The 21762-nt window shown below is 43.6% G+C and overlaps 1 protein-coding gene across 1 annotated transcript in view; it reads right to left on the bottom strand.

Moving 5' to 3' along the window:
• The window catches only part of ANKUB1 (ankyrin repeat and ubiquitin domain containing 1), a gene marked incomplete at its 3' end in the record, with an annotated part of 41161 nt that continues 19399 nt past the window's right edge, over nucleotides 1–21762 (bottom strand). The window contains exons 4-6 of the mRNA XM_079923308.1: nucleotides 13380–13494; nucleotides 9261–10193; nucleotides 1–130 (exon numbers count right to left, since the gene is read on the bottom strand). Coding sequence (XP_079779434.1) covers nucleotides 1–130; nucleotides 9261–10193; nucleotides 13380–13494 — 1178 coding nt within the window. The remainder of the gene's footprint in view (nucleotides 131–9260; nucleotides 10194–13379; nucleotides 13495–21762) is intronic.

The raw sequence follows: 21762 nt of genomic DNA, 5'->3' as shown, positions 1-21762 counted from the left end.
TCAAAGCAAAATTTCCGGAGAATTTTCACACGCTGTCAGGCCTCCTTGGGTAGTCAGGTTAGAAATGCTCTTTTTCGCTAGGACTCTTGCTATTCCTAACAGCTGAAGCCGTCGTTTCTCTTTAAAGGCACTGTAAGAAAACAGAACATAATTTATAAGGAGGTCCATTCTTGTCCCCATTTATAGCTAAAATGATGGAAATCTTTAGGTTGATTTTGTAGCTGTGGCTAATTTATCTTGTCATATGAGGAAGTAAAATAGGAAAGAGGAATCTTTCTAAATCCAGTTCCTTGTGAAGCAGTGGGAATGATATTTCCCCAAGGCAATACCGGAAGCTTAGCACGCACAGCTAGAAATAGAAAGCCACTCAATGTCATAGAATTCTCTGGGTTGAAACTTTTCTTTTGGCTGCGCTGCACACCTTGTGAGATCTTAGTTCCCCGACCAGGGATTGAACCCTGGCCACAGTAGTGAAAGCCCAGAATCCTAACCACTAGGCCATCAGGAAACTCCCAAACCTTTTTCTAACTATTCCCCAGGCATCCCTATACATACTGACCTATTCTCCCTCTCCTTCTTTCCCACCACAAATACATTTTTTCATTGGTAAGATATTAGGTATTTTGATAGCCTTTAACTGAAATGCAATGCAACAACGTTTTGTGATAGTTATTCTCTGGCTGTATGCTAACAAAAACATAAATGTGAATATGATTGCTCCTACTTTGTAGGATGCGAATGTGATTTACTACAGAGGGGTTTTACATTTCCTTGAATGTTGGGGTCCTCTGAGATCTTATCCTTTGTCCTCCTCTCTCTCTGCACCCTCACCAGGAGGCTTTATTTACTAATTGCTTCAACTCCCATATTCATGACTCCCAAATCACAACCTTTCCAAAAAGATGCATATCTCCAATTATCAAATAAAATCATTTGATAATTGGACATCCCACACACTTCCAATTTACATGTCTTTTATCTTCTTCCTAAACTTGTGCCTTTCAGTATCCTTGTTCTAACACAGTGATGTTACTCTTCTCACCATCTCCAAAGCCAGAAACAAAACTCATTCCTCCTCTGTCCACCACTAAGCCCAATTAGCGATGACATTTTGTAGATTATTCCTCAGAAATATCTGTCATATTTGGCCTTTCCCCTCTTCCCTAATTACTGCTGTTCCAGTCCAGGTCTTTATTGCCTCTTGTTTCTCTTATTGCAGAGTCTCCTAACCCTATTGTAGTCCTTCCACACCTGTAGTAGAGTGACTCTTCTACACATCTCCACCAGATTTGTCTTCAAAAATAAACAAGAACTGATTATGTGATTTGTTTGATAAAAAAGAACTTCTGTGATCTTCCTACCTACTTCCTCCCCCATGGAAAAATATAAGAAGCAAACTGTCCATTTGGACCCACAAATTGCCTCTCAATGTAGGTGTAATTTACCTTGCCAGTCTCATCTCCAGCCACTTCCTCCCTATCCCCTCAAATGCCTTTTGCAAATCCACTTACTTTCCTGAAAACTAAATTTCTTTCTTACCCTTTCACAAAACAGTGTCTTAGACCATGTAGCCACCTTTACCTGGCTCCTTTTTCTGACCACCACCCCTTTCGTGTGGAAAGTCTCATAGATTTAAAGGGCCTTCACTCCATCTATTAGGAGCAACCTTGCGTAAAAGTACCTTAGTGTTTCAAACATTTGAACTAGATCCAAGTCTGGCTGATTCATCTTTAATCTTCTGGATTAACTCCTCGCTTTACCTCAATGACTGTGTCTCCTTGGGCCCTCTAAATGGGGTTAACTCATCAACGCTGTCCATATATTCAAGTCCTATGCCATAAGGAAATCACTCAGACACCTTTAGCCTTTCTCCGTATCCCACCCGAATTGATTTAAAGTCCTCTCTCTCCCTTTCTGTTGCATATCTAGCTCCTCTCTAAGCTTAGTGCTTGTCTTGATTCTCTCCCTGGCATTTGAACTCTGGCTTTTCTGTGTTTTTTCAAAAACTGTTTATTGAGCACTTACTATATGTTGTTAAAAAACAAAATTCAACTGAGTAAATTTCAAGATATAACTTGCTTTATTCAACGATTCGTGAGTCAGGCAGCATCCCATGTGGGAAACAGAAAGGAGCTCCGAAGAGCTGAATAATACGGGAGACTTTTATAGGTAGAAGGGGTCAGGGACAAGGAAAGAGCCATTACCTCATCTTCCTTTGGGGGATGGCAGGGTTTTATCGGATAGATTACCTTACTACTGCTGACCAGGAAGTTCCAGATTGACTATTTTAAGACTAGGAGAGAGGTTGACATTGCAGTTAGGTTAGGTATTAAGTCTTGGTTTGCTGATGTGGGGCTTAGCACAAGGGACTCCATTTTGGGCCTATTGTCTCTTTTTTTAACAATACCAAGCACTGTTCTATGTGCTGAAGAAACAAAGAGTGAACAAAACACACAAGGTCCCTGCCTTCATGGAACTTAGATTCTAGTGGGGAGGCAAATACACAAATAGAAGGCTAATATAATACTGCGATGGCTCTGTGAATAAAAACAAGACAGGGTTGGCAGGAGGGGGTACAGGCCGGCACCTCCCAGGTCAGTTTTTTCTCTAACGGCCTCTGCCTCTTTGCCAGCCCAGACCCCCCTGAGTGTGTGAAAGTGGCCTAACTTAGGCACTTTGTCCTTGAGTCATCATTTTCTGGGTTCCTGGAACTTACCCAGGAAAGCCAAATGTGGTTACATCAGTCTGGCATGCAAAGACAACAAGCATACTCATCAACAGGGTTGCCTTGCTACCGCATCATTTTGCTTCCATCAACTGGGCTCTCGCTTGGACTCTGTGAACACTAGGCCCTGCTGCAAATATGTCTGTAAGCTCCTGGGAAGACCTGGGATTTCCTATAGCTGCCCATATCTCTCTAAAGAGCACTATGGACAGTGCTGCTTCAGCAGTGGCTGGGAGTCTCTGTGAGCCCAGAACCTCACCCCTGCTTTGATTATCTCCAAAGACAAGAGTCCTTCCATCCACCCTGCCCCTCATTCCTTATCATATGCAATCTACCACCACATCCTATCAATTTCTTTCTTATATTTGTCTCCAACCCATCTACTTCTCTCCATGACTCCTATAGTGCAGTCTCCCACCATCACTGCCCTGGACTCCTATCTGGACTTCCAGAATCCGTTCTTGTTCTCCTACACTGAAGCCAAAGTGGTCTTAAAAAATCCAAAGCTGATCAGGTCAAACCATTCAATGCTCTCTCCTTGTTTTTAGGGTAAAATAGCCCAGGTCTTCTTATGGAGCCCTGCCTACCTCTCCATGTTTGTCTTGTACCTCTCTTCTCTCCCTTTGCTCTAGCATATCTTCCCATTTCATAACTTCCCCATAAGCTCCAGCCACAAGGCCTTTGCACAAACTCTTTCCTCTACCTGGAGCACTGCATTCTTCCTTCCCATCCTTCAGATCTCAGCTCAGACATTTTCTTAGGGAGGTCAAGGTCTATGTCAGACTTCCATAGAACCTCTCTCTCCAAGTTCCTCTCCTTCATAGCACTTTCCCCAGTTAGCCTGGGTGATAATGCCCATCACACCAACTAAACGGTTTGCCTCACAAAGAGCAAGACTGTATCTGTATTTGCTCTTGACTGTATAGGGTGACCAACTGTCCTGATTTGCCCAGACCTGAGGGATTTCTCAGGAAACAGAACTTTCAGTGCTAAAACTAGGGAAGTTACCACCATACCTCCAGCTCAATAAATGTTGGTTGAATGAATAACCATTAGTAACCACTAACTGGGCCATCAGCCCAACCACCTAACTGAATCTCAGTGTTTCTTTTCAGCATAGAAGTCCCAGCTTAGGGAGGAAAGAATGGTATAACTATATCCACCTCTCCCTGGCTTCTATGCATCCATTAAACACCTATTTATTGAGCCCTTACTGTATGCCGGGCGCTGTGCTAAAGATATAAAAGTGAATAGAGGAAACAAGGTTCTTGCCCACCTGAATGGGTCACAGATTCAGGGTCCTCAGCTGGAGGGCAAGGCCTGGGCATGCAGCATTGGACAAGCTAGGCTGGGCAGCTGAACCCTCAGGTTTCAGTCAACTCTGTGACTCGTGTAAGCTGAAGGTCCAGCTCATGTCTCCCTTTGCTGTTCTTGTGGGCTCTCTCATCAAAGCAGAACTGAGGAGATGATGTGATGCAACTGGTCTCCTAAACCCAGTGCTCAGGAATGCACAAGAACGGTGCCCTGCTCAGTGCCTGTGCTTTCCTAGGGCTCACGTGCTCCTCTGTGCAAAATGGCAAGCTTGCCAGTAAAGGGAGGTCAGCAGAGCCTTAGCCCCTGCTTCCACTGTACCCCAGTACCTTATGCAGGGGGTGGGGTTGGGGGAGAGACAGGGAGAGGGAGAGGGTAGTTTATATCCCGGAGGAATCAAAGAGAGAAAATACCTGCCCCATACCCATTGCAAGGTAAACTTGGAAAGTACAGGGCAGGCCTTTTTCTACAAGGGCCAGCAACTGAATTGTACCAAACTGTTCTTGGGGGCAGGGGTACTACTGGCAGTTTCTTCTCAGGGAAGGGTTATTTATAACACAGTAGCACACAAGCTGACCCTTAGAGACTTTGTCAGGTCCTCTTCTTCACTCCTTCACTACAACTCCCTCTGAGCCTTGGCCCCTCCTAGCTGTAGATATGTAATTCACTCAGAAGTAGCCTCTCATACTGTATAGATGGGTACAATTTGCTACAACCTTTCAGGAAGTTAACTTAGTATGTATATGTCCTTTGAATAAGCAATTTCACTTCAGTGAAAGTGTCCTGTAGAAATACTTCCATAAATGATTAAGTATTACACATAAAAGGATATATTGCACCAGTGTTATCATGGTGAAAAATGGAAACAACTTGAATGTAAATCAAGAGAGGACTGGTTAAATAACTTATTATACATGGATGCAGTGGAATACTAGGCAGCCATTAAAAAGGACAAGGTAGTTCCTTCTCCCTAGCATAGAAAGATTTGATGGTTATGTCTAAGAGATATATATTTGGGAACATAAATGCAGTAAAATCCCTTTTAGGATGAAAAGGGCATGCACACATACATATCTCACATACATATATTGAGATACATGGAAAAGTTCTAGGAGACTACAAATAGTAATAATGATGCCTTCTGGGGAGATGGATGGGATTCATTAGAGGAGAGAGGAGTGGGGCTGGAGGATGGATGGAGACTTTCATGTTTACTTTATACATTCCCATGTTGTTCGGATGCTTCCCAGAAAGCACATATTACTGTATTTTCTAATTAAAATTCTTTTAAAAAATATATTTATTTATTTGGTTGCATGGGCTCTTAGTTGTGGCAGGTGGGCTCCTTAGTTGCAGCACCTGGGCTCCTTAGTTGTGGCAGGTGGGCTCCTTACTTGTGGCTCACCTGCTCCTTAGTTGTGGCTCACAGGCTCCTTAGTTGTGGCACGTGAACTCTTAGTTGTGGCATGCATGTGGGATCTAGATCCCCAACTAGGGATCAAACCTGGGCACCCTGCATTGGGAGTGTGGAGTCTCATCCACTACGCCACCAGGGAAGTCCCTTAAAATTCTTTTTTTAAGGGAAAATATTACATTGCCCAGCTTTCTGCTCTGCACCAACGCTGCCTTCAGGCCAAACAGACTTCTTCTCTGCCTCCTCATTTGTTTTCATCTCCCCTCAGACTCTCCTTTGCTCCTACAATCCCCAACAAATAGAGCGCTTATCAAAAGGAGTTTGGGGAGGAGTTACTCCTGTATCAAGAGTGAGGTTGGGGGCATGACCAGGCCAAGCAGGTTTATTCCCTGTATTCACCTTCCAAGGCTGAGGCAAACACCCTCATCAACCACAGTGGTTTAAACTTGTGGCAAGGGTCCCCTGCCCCATCCTTGGTACTTTTCATCAAAGTGAAACAAAACAAAACAACACAGAGAGCTCTACTTTTATCAGGAGCGTGGGAGCCCATCAGAGTCACCACTGGGGACTGTCACCTATTCTCAGTGCACTCAGGACACTGAACCTTCTGGACCAATCCTCCATATCTGAATCTTTACTAAGCTGGACTTCCAAGTTGCATCAGCCTCACTGGAATCAGACAATAAGCAGTAAGAAAGACAGTTTTCTAGACACACCTTGTAAATATTCTTTGATCTGTATAAAGCTGACACCATCTTCTGGGGAATGAGACGCAATCTGGCCTGAGTTACTATCATCTCCACACCAGCCACATGCACCAACCCAGCACTGGATCTGAGCTAACTGCAGCAATACTCTGAGTCAACCCTCACAGGTATATTTTCGTGAATCTAAAGGTGGAGCTCCAGCAAGTGCTCTCACATGACACCAGATGAGACGTCTGGGGTCCTGGTTTGGGAGGTCACCCTTCCCACACAACCAGCAGCATCCGATGGATCCACCCTGACCCAATTCCCCCAGGTTAGCACCAGGAAGGATTAGTTAGGTCCTTCCCCATCTCTTGGCTATGATACTACCTTGATGATGGTGGGCCCAGCCTTCAAGATAGCGCATGTCCGCTCCTTACGTTTTGGCACAAGAGCTGTACTGGTCCTTTAGTGGTAAGTGCTCAGACCACCTAGCTGCCTGGCTTGACTGGTGACTTCAGGTGGACATGGGTGCTTTCATGACTCCTTTGAGGGGACAATGAGCCAGGTCAGAAAGAGCCCTGCAGGCGCATGAGGCGTGCAGGTCCCCCCATCCCTCCACAGCCCACCAGTAGAGGGTTGTGGGACAGATCCTGGGATAGATGCAGTGGAAAGGGGAGAAAACAGATGGGAAGGCAGTAGAGAATACAAATAGAGGGAAGAGAAAAGCACTGGGAAAAGAGAAACAATATAGTTGGAAAGATTTGCTAGGAGTAACTTTGCCAGAGGAAGTGAACAATCAGACTGACCACCCCTCCTCCTATGAGCAAACCCTTGCCCGCTACAGTGGAAGCATGGAGTCCTAACCACTGGACCGCCAGAGAATTCCCTGCACTAACCTCTTTGTTGAATGAAATGTTTTCCCCACCAAGTCCCTTCTCAACCTTGAAATTGCTTCCCCTTGATAACTCCAATACTTATGAAGTGTACCTGCAAAACAGCACACTAATGTAACCTCTTGGGAAAACTGTGTGGAAGTGTTTACTAAAGCTAACCCTATGACCTAACAATTCCATTCCTAGTTATAGAGTCAAGTGAAATGAATGCAAATGTCCACCAAACTTATATACAAGAATAATCATAGAGTGTTATTCAAAATAGCCCCAAATTAGTTACAACTCAAATGCCCCTCAATAGGAGATTGGATAGAGATGTGGAATACTACATAGAATTGGAATGCTACACAGAAATAAGAAGAATCAATACATGCAAAAACATGAATGAATCTCATAGACAATTTGTTGCACAAAAAAGCCAGACATGAAAGATACATAACATATGGTGCCCTTTATATGAAAGTCAAGAAGGGGCAAAACTAATCTCATTGATAGAGATCAGAATAATGGTTATATCTGGGAGGGGTCATTGACTGGCAAGGAGCATGAAGAAACTTTTTTGGGGTGCTAGAAATATTTTGCAATTGATCTGAGTGGTTGTTACATCCATGTATGCAAATATAAAAATTCAGGGACTTCCCTGGTGGAGCAGTGGTTAAGACTCCATGCTCCCAATGCAGGTGGCCCAGGTTCGATCCCAGGTCCGGGAACTAGATCTCACACGCGTGCTGCAACTAAGAGTTTGCGTGTCACAACTAAGGAGCCCACATGCCCAATTACGGAGCTGGCGAGCCACAACTAAGGAGCCTGCGAGCCACAACTACAGAGTCAGCCTGAGCAACTAAGACCTGACACAGCCAAATAAATAAAAAATAAATAAATTAAAAAAATAAAATTCAAAAAGCCATACATGTGAGATTAGTGCTTTTTATGCATTTAACTCTATATATCACAACTCAGTTCCTCCCCAAGAAAGCACCACACACAATAGACACTGGCAGCCTTTCACCCAAAACCACATACATGGCCACCTTAACCACAGATACTTTTGCACATTTCCATTGTGCCTAGCACTGCACTGGGCCATAATAAGCATTTTTTTGGATGTTTAAAAAATAAAATCATTTTGAATGTGCATCTTTTGATAAAACTGATCAGTATTTCCTTACGTTTACAGGCTGATTTTAAGATGGATTATATAATTTTTCAATTAATAATTTTCTGGTCTTTTTCTATAATTTTAGATTATCTTTTTATACATTCTAGTCAGAGATATCTCATAAATTACAAAGATTGAAGCTGTTAAGCAGTTTCTTCATCTTTTCTCAACCTCATCATGCTGTATGCTGAAGTTTGCGTTTTATAGCTCACCACCATGGCAATTATTCTCACCACTAGGTGGCAGCAACCTAGCTGAAATAAAGTAGATCTGAAATAAAGACCAATACAGAAAGGCAACTAAAACAATCTAGCTTTATTTTTTCTTTCCTTCTCATTATATCGAGTAAGGGGAAAAACCGTTCATAAATCTATATTTTCACTGTAATGCTGGCACCCAATAATACCTCATAAGTATTTATCTTGAGATCTAATCAGAGTAGTGTTTTCAGTGAAATCTGATGACCAATATATAAAATTTTATTTTATGAAATGAATGTGCCCAAAAAGTCCACTTCCAACCCACTTGTTTATATCTTTAAATGTGATAATAGATTACTTTTTAAACTTACCTTAAATATTAATATCAATTCTATCACCCTATCCAATACAGCTCTCCCCCAGCCTGTATTTCTTGTCTATAAATCAACTGAAGTTTTTTTGATTCAGTTTGTCATTAAATTGTTCTTTTCTTTCCTTCCACTTTCATTACCATCCAGGCTTCCATGACACTTTTGATGTCTCCCAGATTTCAAGTTTCCCCCTTATCCCTTTAATTATAATTAACAATTTCTTTTACTTTTTTTTTAAAAAAAACAAGTGACCTTGTTAATTGATACTACTCCTTTCTTCCTGAAAATTTGACAAGTAGAATACTACATGGATTGGCCAATAAAATCAGTTCATTTTGTCCTAGAACAAGGCTAGGTCCTTGAAGCTGGGTACTGATGCACAGGAAAAACCTGTGTTATACTACATGGCATGGTAGTGTAATGGCTTCATAGACCATTCCTCCCCTAGACCTGCCCTATTAAAGGTTTATCCTTGTTTGTTTGATGAGAAAACCTTACCTGGCCACGGCTAAGTAGTAGATGGCATTCTCCCTTGGAGTCCTTCCACTGTGCTCTGAGAAAGATGCAAAGGAGGATCTGAGTAAAAAGTTGGCACTGGGTGTTGCATAGTAAAAAGATGGGTGTGAATAGCTCACTCTTGAAACTGGAGGGAGGGGGACTTGGGGGAGATATGTATTTTTTATGAGCTTTTCTTTTTTCCTAGCTGTGGCAGTAATTTTTTTCCGATTTTGTTGTTTTTGTAATTCAAAGAACGTATTTGCATCTACCAGCGGAGGAAATTTGAGTGTTTGTTCTCTTGTGTCCTGCTGTGAAGTTGCCACAGGATTGACACGTTTCCTGCTTACAGTTTGCTCCCTGAGAGGCGATAGTTTGCCCACAGTGCCTTGTGAGTCCTTGTTCTCAGCCTTATGCCAGCTCTTGGAGGTCATTTTGGGTTTGGTGAAACCATCCACCATCACAACGTCTCCAACTTTTGCTCCAAAGACCCTTGCTCCGCAAAGCTGGCTTTTATTAAGGTTGTGACTCTGAGCTCTGAGTACCCATTGTTTTAATTTAATATAAATCCTCATGGGGACTGAGATTTTCAGAAAAGAAACAGTGGACCACATTTTACTCAGTAAATATAATACGCAGTCTTCATGCTTGTGTTTGAACGCAATGGTAAGGGGAGTCTGTCCCGCTGCGTTTTTGCATTCCAGGCACAGCACGCTGCAGTTGACAAAAGCCTTCAGAATCAACAGTTGGCCCGCTTCTGCGGCTGCATGAATGGGGCATTTAGAGACATCTGCGTGAAGGGCTTCATGGCACCAAGCTCGGTAGGGGTGCACGCCGACCATCTCGTGGGGCCGCACACCCTGCTTCAGGGCCCATTCAGTGAGCTCAGTGTGCCTGTAAAAGGCGGCGATGTACAGGGCAACCCTTTTCTGATACCTGAATGAATGAAACAAGCGAGAATGGGGCTGTTTAGTAAGTCAGCAAACAGGCAAAGGTAGTTACACTAAATACCCACAAAACATTCTAGTTAAAATATTTATTTCTTCCTTACTTTTACCTTCCTAACTTTAAAAAATATTTTCAGAAAAGGTCTATAGTAATACACAGGTTAAACTGCACAGGTCCTGCTTATACACATTGTCCTGTTGTGTACATATAAATAATTCAAACTGGTTTCCTTGGAGCAGTGTTTTCCTTACGAAAATCTAATGCTCAAGATAAATATCAAGCTTTATATTCACTGGGGAAGCACAGGAAGGAATTCAGTACATTTTAGAAATTTGAATGCTTTGTAAGTTTGTTTGCTTCGTCTTTTCTAACACCTCCTCTTATCCCCCTACGGGCTTTTCCTCATGCAGTGCTAAGCAGTCTTTTCATTCCATATGTTGGAGGTGGCCTATGCTCTCTTCCAAACCCTCTAGTAGCTTCCGGCTGTAATTGAAATTCTAACTCCTCATCTAGGCCTTCAGGGCACCTGTCACCTGGACCCTGCCCCAGCTCCTGCCTCACTTCCTACCACTCCCCTTCTCTTTCACTGAACTATAGCCACACTGGCCTTCCTGCCATCCCCATCCTTCCAATTCCCCATCAGGCACAAATTGAGTGATGGGTGAAGAATATTCAGAGAAATAAGAATTAGGGAGGCAAAGCTAGACAGGGTTCCATCAGGTTTCGTCCAGGATTTACTTGGGCAAGGCTCTCTGTGACCCCATGGTAGAGATGGAGGCCAGCTAGCTGGTATCGTCCAAAATCTGCATATAACTAACTCTCCCGTCTCTGACTGCGTGCTCACCACACCATAATTTTCAGGTGTATGTGGCATCCCATGTAATTTTCCTGTATAAGAGAGATGGTCTGCCCAGAACATGTGGGTTTCTAGGACCCTCTGACAGATTATAACTAATTAGAGTTATACATTAATATGCTGGCCTTTTGGTTCACATATCAATTTCGTCTGAAATTCACTAGTGCAGATCAGCAACTCTGAATTTGATTTGGGGAGAAGAGCCCCTCCTGCATGGACTAACTGGACTTTGCTTTCATCTTCAACACGCATGTTGTGGGAACTAGAGCACTCTTGTTACCAAGACTGGTTGATTCTGCCTCCTAAGTGATCTTTTCCCAGTCTGTCCTCTTAGCCCCACCTCTGCTGTCATAAGCCTAGCTCAGGCTGCCGTTTGCTTTGGACTATTTTCCTGTCTCCCTGTTGGCCACTATTCCCCACATTGCAGTCAGAGCCAATATTCTAAAATGCAGATCTCATCATGGCCTTCAATGTCTTCCCAACATTTAAACGATAAAATCCAAATCCTTCACATTCCTACAGGGGCCTGCATGAGCTGGGCTCTTCTTATCTTTCCAGCCCCTGGCCACTAGCTTCCTCTTACTCTATCATCTACCACGTGGAACTTCTTTCAGTTCTTTGAATCCATTCTCTTGCCCCCTGGGTCTTTGTACGTATGGTTCCATCTGTTTTGAGACATTTTTATTCTTCTCCCTACTGTTTACCTGAGTATCAGCCCTTCAAGTCCCTTTCTCGGGGTGCTTTACCTGATCCCCTACAGTTGTCCGTACTACACATTCCCATATCTTCTTGCACAATGCCCATGTCATAACAAGTTTCACACTGAATGGTAACAGCGACACCTAACATTTGTATCCTCCTTACCATGTGCCAGGTGGCCCTCTAAGTTCCTTATAATACTAGCTCATTTAATCTCTAACGTAGTTCTATGAGATAGGTACTATTATTTTCCCCATTTTATAGAAGAGGAAACGGAGGTACAGGATGACTACTTGCTTAAGTTTACACAACTAAACACTGAGGGGGTGGGGCTTTGAACCTAGGTAGACGAGCACTGGAGTTTGTACTCCCAGACATTTTGCAGTTCTGTTTCTCCAGGAATCGGTTACTTGTTTTCTGTTTCCCCTACTGGACTATAAATTTGCTAAAGGCAGGGACCATATCTTGTTTATTGCTTTCATAGTACATAGTACATACATTGTTGATTGGGTGGAGGAATAAAAGGAGCTTTTCACTCTGATCGTATGCATATCGTGTTTATATTCTCTGAGCTCTTAGATTTTATTTAAAGATTAAGTGGAAATAGTTAAGTACATGAGCACTAGAGTTTATTAAATTGTGGGGATCTAAAACCCAGTTGTGCCCTTGCTAGCTGTGTGACATTGGGCAGATTTCCTAAGTCAGTTTCCTTATCTGTAAAATAAGATAAAATAGTATTCATCTCATAAAAGTGTTATAAGTATAAAATTAGTTAATAAATATAACACAATGCTACAAAGTACTCAGTAAGTATGCACTATTAAAAGTAACAATGCAACAGCTATTTCTTTGGATTCAGAGCAAAGAAAGAAAAGAGAGAATTATAATTATCCCCCAATATAAATTAATTTTAAATGTTTAAATATTTTATAAAATTGCAAAAGCTGGTTTTCCAATCTGTCACTTCACAGAGCCCTTAGAGCTCCTGCTGAGCGTGTGTGCTTCTGTAAAGTATGACTAAATCACCACAAGGGGGCACTGTTCTAAATACCACTGAATTAAAACCTAAAGGGTAATGCAGTTTATGCACCTGGGAAGCTGCTGGCTGCAGAGATATGTTAAAATGTCCACCTGCTTCTCTGAGCCTACCCTCCTCCACTGCCCCAGCAGCATGTGTTACACTCCATGTATGGCAAAAGTATGAATGTGTGAATTAGATAGGATTTGAAAAGGTATATGATAGCTTAGGAAGAGGTAGGCAATGTTTTCAGCCAATCAATAAGCAATTAGTGGTTTTTAGAATAATTGAATGTGAGAGTGGCAAGGCACTTATTCTGATATCCTTTAAAAACTGCCGATAAAAGTCTAATATCCAAACCAAACTGAAGTCGTGCATTTAGATAGTGTTTCCTGATGAAAGTCTACCTGAATTACAATACATCACCAAAGGCTGTCAGCCCTGGTGGCATCCCTACTATCTTATTCGAGCAAATATCTCAGTAAAAATGTCTCAAGGGAACTCCCTTGGAGCAGCACCCGAGCTAGAGTGAATTGCAGACTCAAGTTCCTATGAAAGTTTAGCAAAAATTAATTAGTTTAGCATTTGCTTTATCTCATACTTGAGTACTGTTCCTTCATTTGATAAATAGCGTTGGACTTCAAGTTTTTGTCCGAGGAGACAGCCCATCAGAAATTCCTTCCATCCATCCCAGACAACCAAGCGAAGTGTCGTGCCTGTGGATAAAGAGAGGTGGCGATGCTTCCAGCCCATCCCTGGGGTTTGGTGGTCCAAAAACTTCTAATGATAGCTTTCTCCCAACAGACATGAGCTAGGTGCCAAATGAAAAGTAACCTTTGAATAAGGAGACAGGGATGCTGAGAGAGAGAGAGAGAGAGAGAGAGAGAGAGGGGCGGGGCAGGGATGCTATCTTGATCTTAGGCCTATATTGACTTGGAAAAGCCTTTTAGCTTCTGTGCACTTGCATTTTCTCATCTGCACAGTGAAAGCATACAATTCTGAACTACTTTCTGCAGCTATCTTAAAACATTTCTGTGGACATCGATTCCATGCTGATCTACACATCACCAGGTAAACAAAAGCTGTTATGTTGGAAGAGAACCTCAAGAAACTGTGGCAGGACATATGCATTTCTCAGGCCTTTAGCTTACAAGTGGGCTGTGGGTGAAGTTGAATGATCCTTTCATTCCATTCTTCACAAAACAGGAGCCGTTCTGTGTTATGAACATAAAAGGGATATATTCATTGCTGCTGGAGGATTTCTCACTTGCTCCTCAAAAGCCTACCCTCTCCTGGTTTTGTGACTACATTCCCTTCGTCCTTCAGGCTGGTGTTTCCCAGGAATCTTTCCTCAGGCTTCTGCTCTTCTAACTCTACACATTCCCTCAGGATAAAACCCAGTCTTCTCCCCATGTGGCCCACCCTGACCTCTGTCCCTCCAGCCTGCCTCACTCACTCTGTTCTGGCCACTCTGACCTTTCACCTGTCCTTCAGACACACCAAGGCCACGCCCATCTGAACATAATTTCTTTTGCTTCAAAGGGTCTTTATCCAGAGTTCACAGGGCAGTGTCCTTCTTACTCGGCTTTCCCTTCAAGCATCGTGTCCTCACAGAGGACCTTCTTGGCCACCAGGGCTAAAGCAATCTCTGCCACCACCCCCTTCTCCCCTCCAATACTCTTTATGCCGTGACCTTATTTTAATTTCTTCACAGCCCCTATCATCAGTACTTGAAATCATTTTACTTGTTTGGAGACTGTTGTTCACGACCCACTACAAACGACGCTCCTTCAGGACTTGCCACACTGCCTGCCGTTTGCGAGTGCTCACTACATACTTGTTTGCTGACTGACAGGCGGCCTCAGTGCAGCTGATGGCTTCATTGATCACCCATGGGCCAGTCACTCCTGAGTCCACATTCCAGCCAGGCCTCTGCTCCAGCTCTGGATTCCCCAGCTGGGGATACCACAATCTAAGGGATCATGCTAGGGCCCCACTGTTCTGAAGGACAACCTGTCACCTTTCATCCCCAACCTGCTTTTCCTCCTGTATTCTGTGTCTCAGGTTGTGTCACCACTACCTTCCTTGCTACCTGAGTTAGAAATCTGGGAGTTGTTCTTCATCCCTTCCTCTCTCTCATGCCCCCAACATCTGTACAATTGCTAAGGCCTGACAAGTTTATTTCCCAAATGTTGAAGAACTCTGCTTCTTCACCTCCATCTTAACCAGCGCCGCCCTATTTCAGGCCTAGATAATCTCTCACCTAAAGCTACCTCGAGAAGCTCCCCACAGCCTCCCCCTGTCTTTATTCACGTCTCTGTTCAGATGCCATCTCCTCTTCTGGCCAGCCATCTGCAATAGCCTTTCCCCACCTCATCACATCCCTCTCTATTCCCTTATCCTGCTTTGTTTTACTTCATATTCCTTAATTTTATTTAAAATTCGATATTTTTCTGTTTATGGGATGATGCTTGCCTTACCCACTGAAATGCAAGCTTCAAGAGGGTGGGGACCTTGCTACCCTTGCTCACAGCTCTATGCTTGCTTTCCCCAATGGTGCCTGGCTCACAGTAGGTGCTCAGTAAATACTTGTTAAATGAAGTTCTAAGCCACTCCTCAAACCTGTTCTGGCCATGTGCTGCCCTCCTAACCCTTAGTAGCCCAGCAGGCTGGCCTGGACTTCTGTGTGTACCCCAGGCTCTTTCTGGATTTGGGGCATCTTCTTTTACTGTCCCTTCTGTCTGAATTCTTCTGACTCCCCCATCCTCCTACCAATAGTTTATGATGCAATCCTGGCATCACCTCCTCTAGGAAGCCCTCCTTGACAACACCATCCTCTCACCTCCCCAGATAGGGTAAATGACTGCTCAACTGGTTTCAAAGTATACTTTGAAAGTCTTTATTATTGAACATACATTTCTGCTTTGGGATTGCCAGTTGACAAACACTAAAAGAACTCTTTGAGCCCAAGCATTATGTCTCATTCAGTCTATGGGCTCTGTTTTAGTTATGCTCTTGGATTGCAAGGAGACCCTCAAGAAAATGGGGCTTATTATACTGAGACAATGACCACGTCTAGCATGCATTAGGTACCAAGACATCTCTCAAGATGGACCACTGCCCATCTCTCCCATGGGCCCCAGGTTCTCTCACTCTCTCTCATGCCCTTTAGGTCTCTTTGTGTGTCTTCTCCCTTTCTCTACTGACAGGCTGCCCTGCTTACTTACAGCTTCTGTCCTATGACAACTTTGGCATGCATGCAACATGCGTTTGCCGTGACCCAACCTTATTTCTTGACACTCTTCATTTTCCAACCCTACTGATAACCAATTTTGTCTCTCTACATTTCCCAATTTGAATTCACAAGACTAATAATTAATAATAATAACAGTAATATATTGAATATGAATAGCTAATATTCATTGAGTGCTTACTATATGCTCTAGATTATTCTAAGTACATGAACAATTTAATAATTTAAAATTCACAACAACCCTAAGTGATGGGTTATATTATTTTTTCCATTTGACATCTGAGGAAACTGAGGCACTGTAAGACGAAGTAACTTCCCCAGCTTCTACATAACCAGTAAATAGTGGAACCAGGAGTTGGACCTGGACAATCTGGCTGCCGGGGCCCATGTGCCTGTCCTCTGTGTTATACTTATCTCCAAGCAAGACTCTAATTGTCTCAGCTAGGAGAGATGATGTCACTGGACAGCTTGTGGATTGGCTGCCTTTGAATCAATATGGCGGCCCCAGAGGTTGCATGCCAAAGCTGTGATGGGACAGTGTGTGACTTGGCTTATCCACACCTATCCTCAGGCTCAGACAGGTTCATCATAAATACCTGCAGGTGAGAAGGAAGGAAGGATAACATAACAGCAGTAATCTTAGAGTCACAGAATGCTGAAGATAAAAAGATCCTAAAAGACCAGCCCACTCCATTGTCTCCTTTTATAGACTAGGAAGCTGAGGCCCGTGGGGAATTGCCTGAAGCTACTCAGCAAGCTGGGAGTAGAATTTGGCTTGGAATTTTTGTCTCTAGAATTCTCTCTGGTGCTTCAGAAGCCTCCTCTTTTCCGCTGCCTTTCTCTTGCTTTCCTTTCTGCTTCCCAGCTCTTGCCTTTTTTTAAAATTTATTTATTTATATTTTTGGATGCATTGAGCCTTCGTTGCTGCACGCGGGCTTTCTCTAGTTTCGGCGAGCAGGGGCTACTCTTCGATGCAGCGCGCGAGCTTCTCATTGCGGTGGCTTCTCTTGTTGCGGAGCACGGGCTAGGCGCCCGGGCTTCAATAGTTGTGGCGTGTGGGCTCAGTTGCTCCGTGGCATGTGGGATCTTCCCAGACAAGGGCTCACACCTGTGTCCCCTGCATTGGCAGGCAGATTCTTAACCACTGCGCCACCAGGGAAGCCCTCTTGCCCTTCTTGCATCCACTTCACAGGCAGACCCACATCTGAGTATATGTTCTTTCTGCTGATCCCTCCCTTTTTGGACGTCCTACCTGTAATCTTGAAATGGAGCTCTTCTTCCCTTACTCTTGACTCTGGTTTGGGATTTCTTGACCTTGGCCTCACTGTCCTTCGTGGGTTGATTCCTAGTTGCTGTGCATGTTTACCCACAGAGCCTGATCTGCATTAATGCCATCAAGGCCCTAACCTACCTTAACTCTCACAAGTCTGGCCTCAGCTAGGAGAATTCACTCTTTTTGCTGGAGAATTACGGAGTTATTCTGTAGAGACCAAGTAGCAGTTCTGCAAATACACTCTAGAAATGCCTAGATAAACATCTTCCAGAATGTGGATCATCCATGACATAGTAGATTTAGTTTCTCTAAAACTTCTTGTTGTACTTAAACTTTCTTGTAAAATATTTGATTTCTATGAATAGCACTGGAAACAAAAGACTTCAAACAGTGCTCCAAGTGCATTTATTTCATCTCCTGCCTAAAGTGACTTACTATGTTTTTAGTTTATTATGAAAATCACTCAGAGATGAGCGTTGGAAAGCTTTAGCCTAGCACTATACTCCAGCCTCCCTGGTCCTCCACAGCTGAGACCGCATAGCCTCCATTTGAATGACCAGAGCAGTCTTAGGCCCACAGAACAGCCTTTTTTTTTTTTTTTTTTAATGCTGATACTTGCTTGAGCCCCCTCCCAAACCAATTAAGTCAGAATTGCTAGGAGTGGGTCTAGGCATCAATATCTTTTTTTGTTTGTTTGTTTTTTTGCAGTACGCGGGCCTCTCACTGTTGTGGCCTCTCCGGTTGCGGAGCACAGGCTCTGGACGCGCAGGCTCAGCGGCCATGGCTCACGGGCCCAGCCGCTCCGCAGCATGTGGGATCTTCCCGGACCGGGGCACGAACCCGTGTCCCCTGCATCGGCAGGCGGACTCTCAGCCACTGCGCCACCAGGGAAGCCCCCGCGGAACAGTCTTAATTTCAGTTGTAGGGGATTTGTTAAGAGTCCAGGCCAGCTGCTCAGAAGTTTGATGGGAAGTTGCTCTTCCTGTTCAGCCCGCTCAGGTGTTTTCCTGTTCTAGTAACTTGCCTTATTCCTCCAGGAATAAGAGACCAAGCCCGCACCTTGTGCCCCAGAGCACAAGCCTCAGTATCCTACTCTACCTTTTGGGTTTCATAACTGAGGCTCCATCTCTGTTCTCCGAGCCTGGAACTCAGAGAGTTCCTATTCCGAACCCCAGTCTCTGGGGTTAGATTTCTGTTACATGTTGACAGAGGCTCCTGTGTCAGCAACCAGCTTGCCTCATTTCCCACCTTTTATGTCATTCATTCATTGATTCATTCGCTACCTTGATGCTCTGATGCTATGGTTCACCTGCCGGGTCCCTGCTGGATCTCCCTGGATCACACTCTGCCTTCCTCCATCTTACCAACTGCTAATGCAGACTGACCTGCCTGTTCCAGGACTCCCACCAGCAGGACCTATTTAAGGCTAACCTCCTTTTGCTAGATGTCTACGGGTGGGGTCTTCCTGGCCCATCTGCACTTCCCTAGGTGGTTGCCTAGCCTCAGGGTCTCAGCTCTCCCTAGCTCAACCTGTCCACTACTGATGAGCCCTGAAAACTAGAGAATACTATGTGATTTAAATTCTTATCAGTTAGGGCACCTCCAACAAGCCCTGTATTTTATGTGAACAAATGTTACAGGTGTTATAACTATCAATTTCAGTTTTTTGCAATGAAGCAGTCTTAATTTCTCAAAGATCGAAGATAACAATGGGTGGCTTGTCTCTTAATGCTCAACTTTTGAATATCCAGAGAATTTCTAAGTGAGTTAACCAGCACCATTTATTGGATAATCCTTCCGTTCCAATTGCTTTGTAATGCCTCCTTTGTCACACATTACATTCCTTCATAAGCTTAGGCATTCTGCTAGAAAATAGAAACTTATTTTAAAAATGCTATGTTGTTCCAGAAAATACAACTAAAATCTATAACTGAAATGAAAGTAAAATTAGTGAGAATTATGCTTCAAGACCTCTTTCTATATGAACTTTCTAATTCTTTATTCTTAATTTTTTAAAGTGGACTCCCCAAATTGTATATATCTACAGAACCTGGATTCACCCACTCTCTACTTACAAATCCACCTACCATGCCCAAGCTGTGCAGGAAAGCAGGTGCAAGCTACAGTGCCTATTCTAGGGAATCGTCTCCAACCTCTCCTGCTGTGGTCCCCATATCCCAAGTTTCTGGATTCCTCATGCATACTCTGGGATCAATATCTGCCTATCTGATTTGGACTTTTTCTTTCTGAATGTGGAAACCATTTGTCTGGTTTGGGTTTCCCCTAGTAGGAATCAAAACAAGATATTGATCAGTACTTAGAGAGCAACAGTAAAAATAGGTATCAGTAAAGACACACTGGGCTGGCAGTATAAGTTGTTGGAAAGAACCCAATCCTGAGTGTAGGATGACTAATTATTACCAGTATGACCTTGACCAAGTCACTTAACTTCTCTGAGCCTCAGTTTTCTCATTTATAAAAGGAATTAAAGTGGCACAGTAGGTCTCTAAGGGGCCTGAGGGCTGGTGGGGGACCCTGGAGCCCGCCTAGATTTCAGGATCTGATCTGACCGAGGCCCTTGGCCCTTGACATGTCCCTCTCTGTATTTACTGTCTAAGGAAAGCACCTCTCACCGTGCTGTACCCCCAACTCCATGGGCATGACGCCTACAGCAATATCTGCTAACCCAACCCATCACTCAAGCCCTAGCTCCATATTTGTCATGGCGTAGAATTAGAAGAACTCAGTTGTACTTACAGCTTTGCCACTAACTAGCTGAGTAATTTTCAGGAAAAAAAAATGTACTCTCTGAGTTTCCTTATATCTAAAGTTGAAGACCCAAAGCATAAGCTCCTTTTCCCAATTTCACCATTGCTGTCCTAGCGTCAGAGCCTTGGCATTTCCCTCTTCTTAGATGTGACCCAGCACGATGCTCTGTCTCTCTCTCATAAATTTCTCAGATTTGTCGCTTCCATTCCTAGTGGAATTAATTAATACTGGGATTATCAAAAGCTCCAGTGAGCATATCACTCTACTTCCAGGCTCTCCTCACTCCTTTCTATATTTCATGCTGCCTGCCACCAGATTAAACTTCTATTGAAACACTCCTCCTGTTCCAGGATGTACATGGCTCTGTTTGCAAGCACATGAAACCTGTGCTCTGTTGCCTCACCTCTAAGACCCTCCTCAATATGACCTCAGCTGTGAGATTCCCATTGGTCTCCACGAGGCCCCTCCACTCTTCAGAACAGTCTCCTGCTTTCTGTCTTCCCTGGATTAAGCCCACATTCTTTTTTTTTTTTGATTTTTAAAAAATTTTATTAGAGTATAGTTGATTTACAATGTTCTGTTAGTTTCTACTGTACAGCAAAGGGTATCAGTTATACATAAACATAAATCCCTTCTTTTTTAGATTCTTTTCCTATATAGGTCATTACAGAGTATTGAGCAGAGTTCCCTGAGCTATGCAGTAGGTCCTTATTAGTTATCTATTTTATATATACTAGTGTGTATATATCAGTCCCAGTCTCTCAATTTATCCCTCTCCCCACCCCCACTTCCCCCCGGTAACCATAAGTTTGTTTTCTATGTCTGTGATTCTATTTCTGTTTTGTAAATAAGTTCACTTGTACCGTTTTTTAAGATTCCACATATAAGTGATATCATATGATGTTTGTCTTTCTCCGTCTGCCTTGCTTCACTCAGTATGACAATCTCTAGGTCCATCCATGCTGCTGCAAATGTAAGCCCATGTTCTTGATCCTGTGACTCATGCTTTTCTCCTGGCCTAGAAGCCTGGAATGTTTTCCCTTCCTCCTCTCAGATGATGCATATTTCTCGCATCTTTGTGTGCTCAAGTCCAACATTCTCCAAAAAGCCTTCCCTTGAGCCCTTCAGCCTACAAGGATCTGGCTTATTGGATTATAACTGAGGAAATGTGCCTGCTTCATTTCTACCACTTTACTATAAATGCCCAGAGTGCAGAGGCAGTTTTATATATTACTGTATGAGCTAGTATGCGCAGGGACTAATTGAGCTACTTAAATCTTTGATTTTCTTTGACTGCTTCTCCAAAACCTCCTGACTTTCCACTGCCTTTGGAAAGGGGTCAAGGTTCAGCTCCTGACAGCATCGGGGGTGACTCATTGACTGGAAAGAGGAGAATCTGGAAGACAGGCGGATCAAAGATTCCCTTACCCTGTAGTTTAAAAAGGTGGGCTGGCTACTTAAAGACTGCTAGGGGGACTTCCCTGGTGGTCCAGTGGTTAAGAATCTGCCTTCCAATGCAGGGGACATGGATTCGATCCCTGGTCAGGGAACTAAGACCCCACATGCCGTGGGGCAACTAAGCCCATGCACCACAGCTACTGAGCCTGTGTGCCACAAACTACAGAGCCCATGCGCTCTGGAGCCCATGTGTCACAACTAGAGAGAAGCCCAAAACTAGAGAGAAGCCCA

The sequence above is a fragment of the Stenella coeruleoalba genome (assembly GCF_951394435.1).
Source record: "Stenella coeruleoalba genome assembly, chromosome: 5".
NCBI classification, from domain to species: Eukaryota; Metazoa; Chordata; class Mammalia; order Artiodactyla; family Delphinidae; genus Stenella; species Stenella coeruleoalba.
Note: the sequence above shows the minus strand (reverse complement) of the source record. Positions and strands in the feature narration are given on the sequence as shown.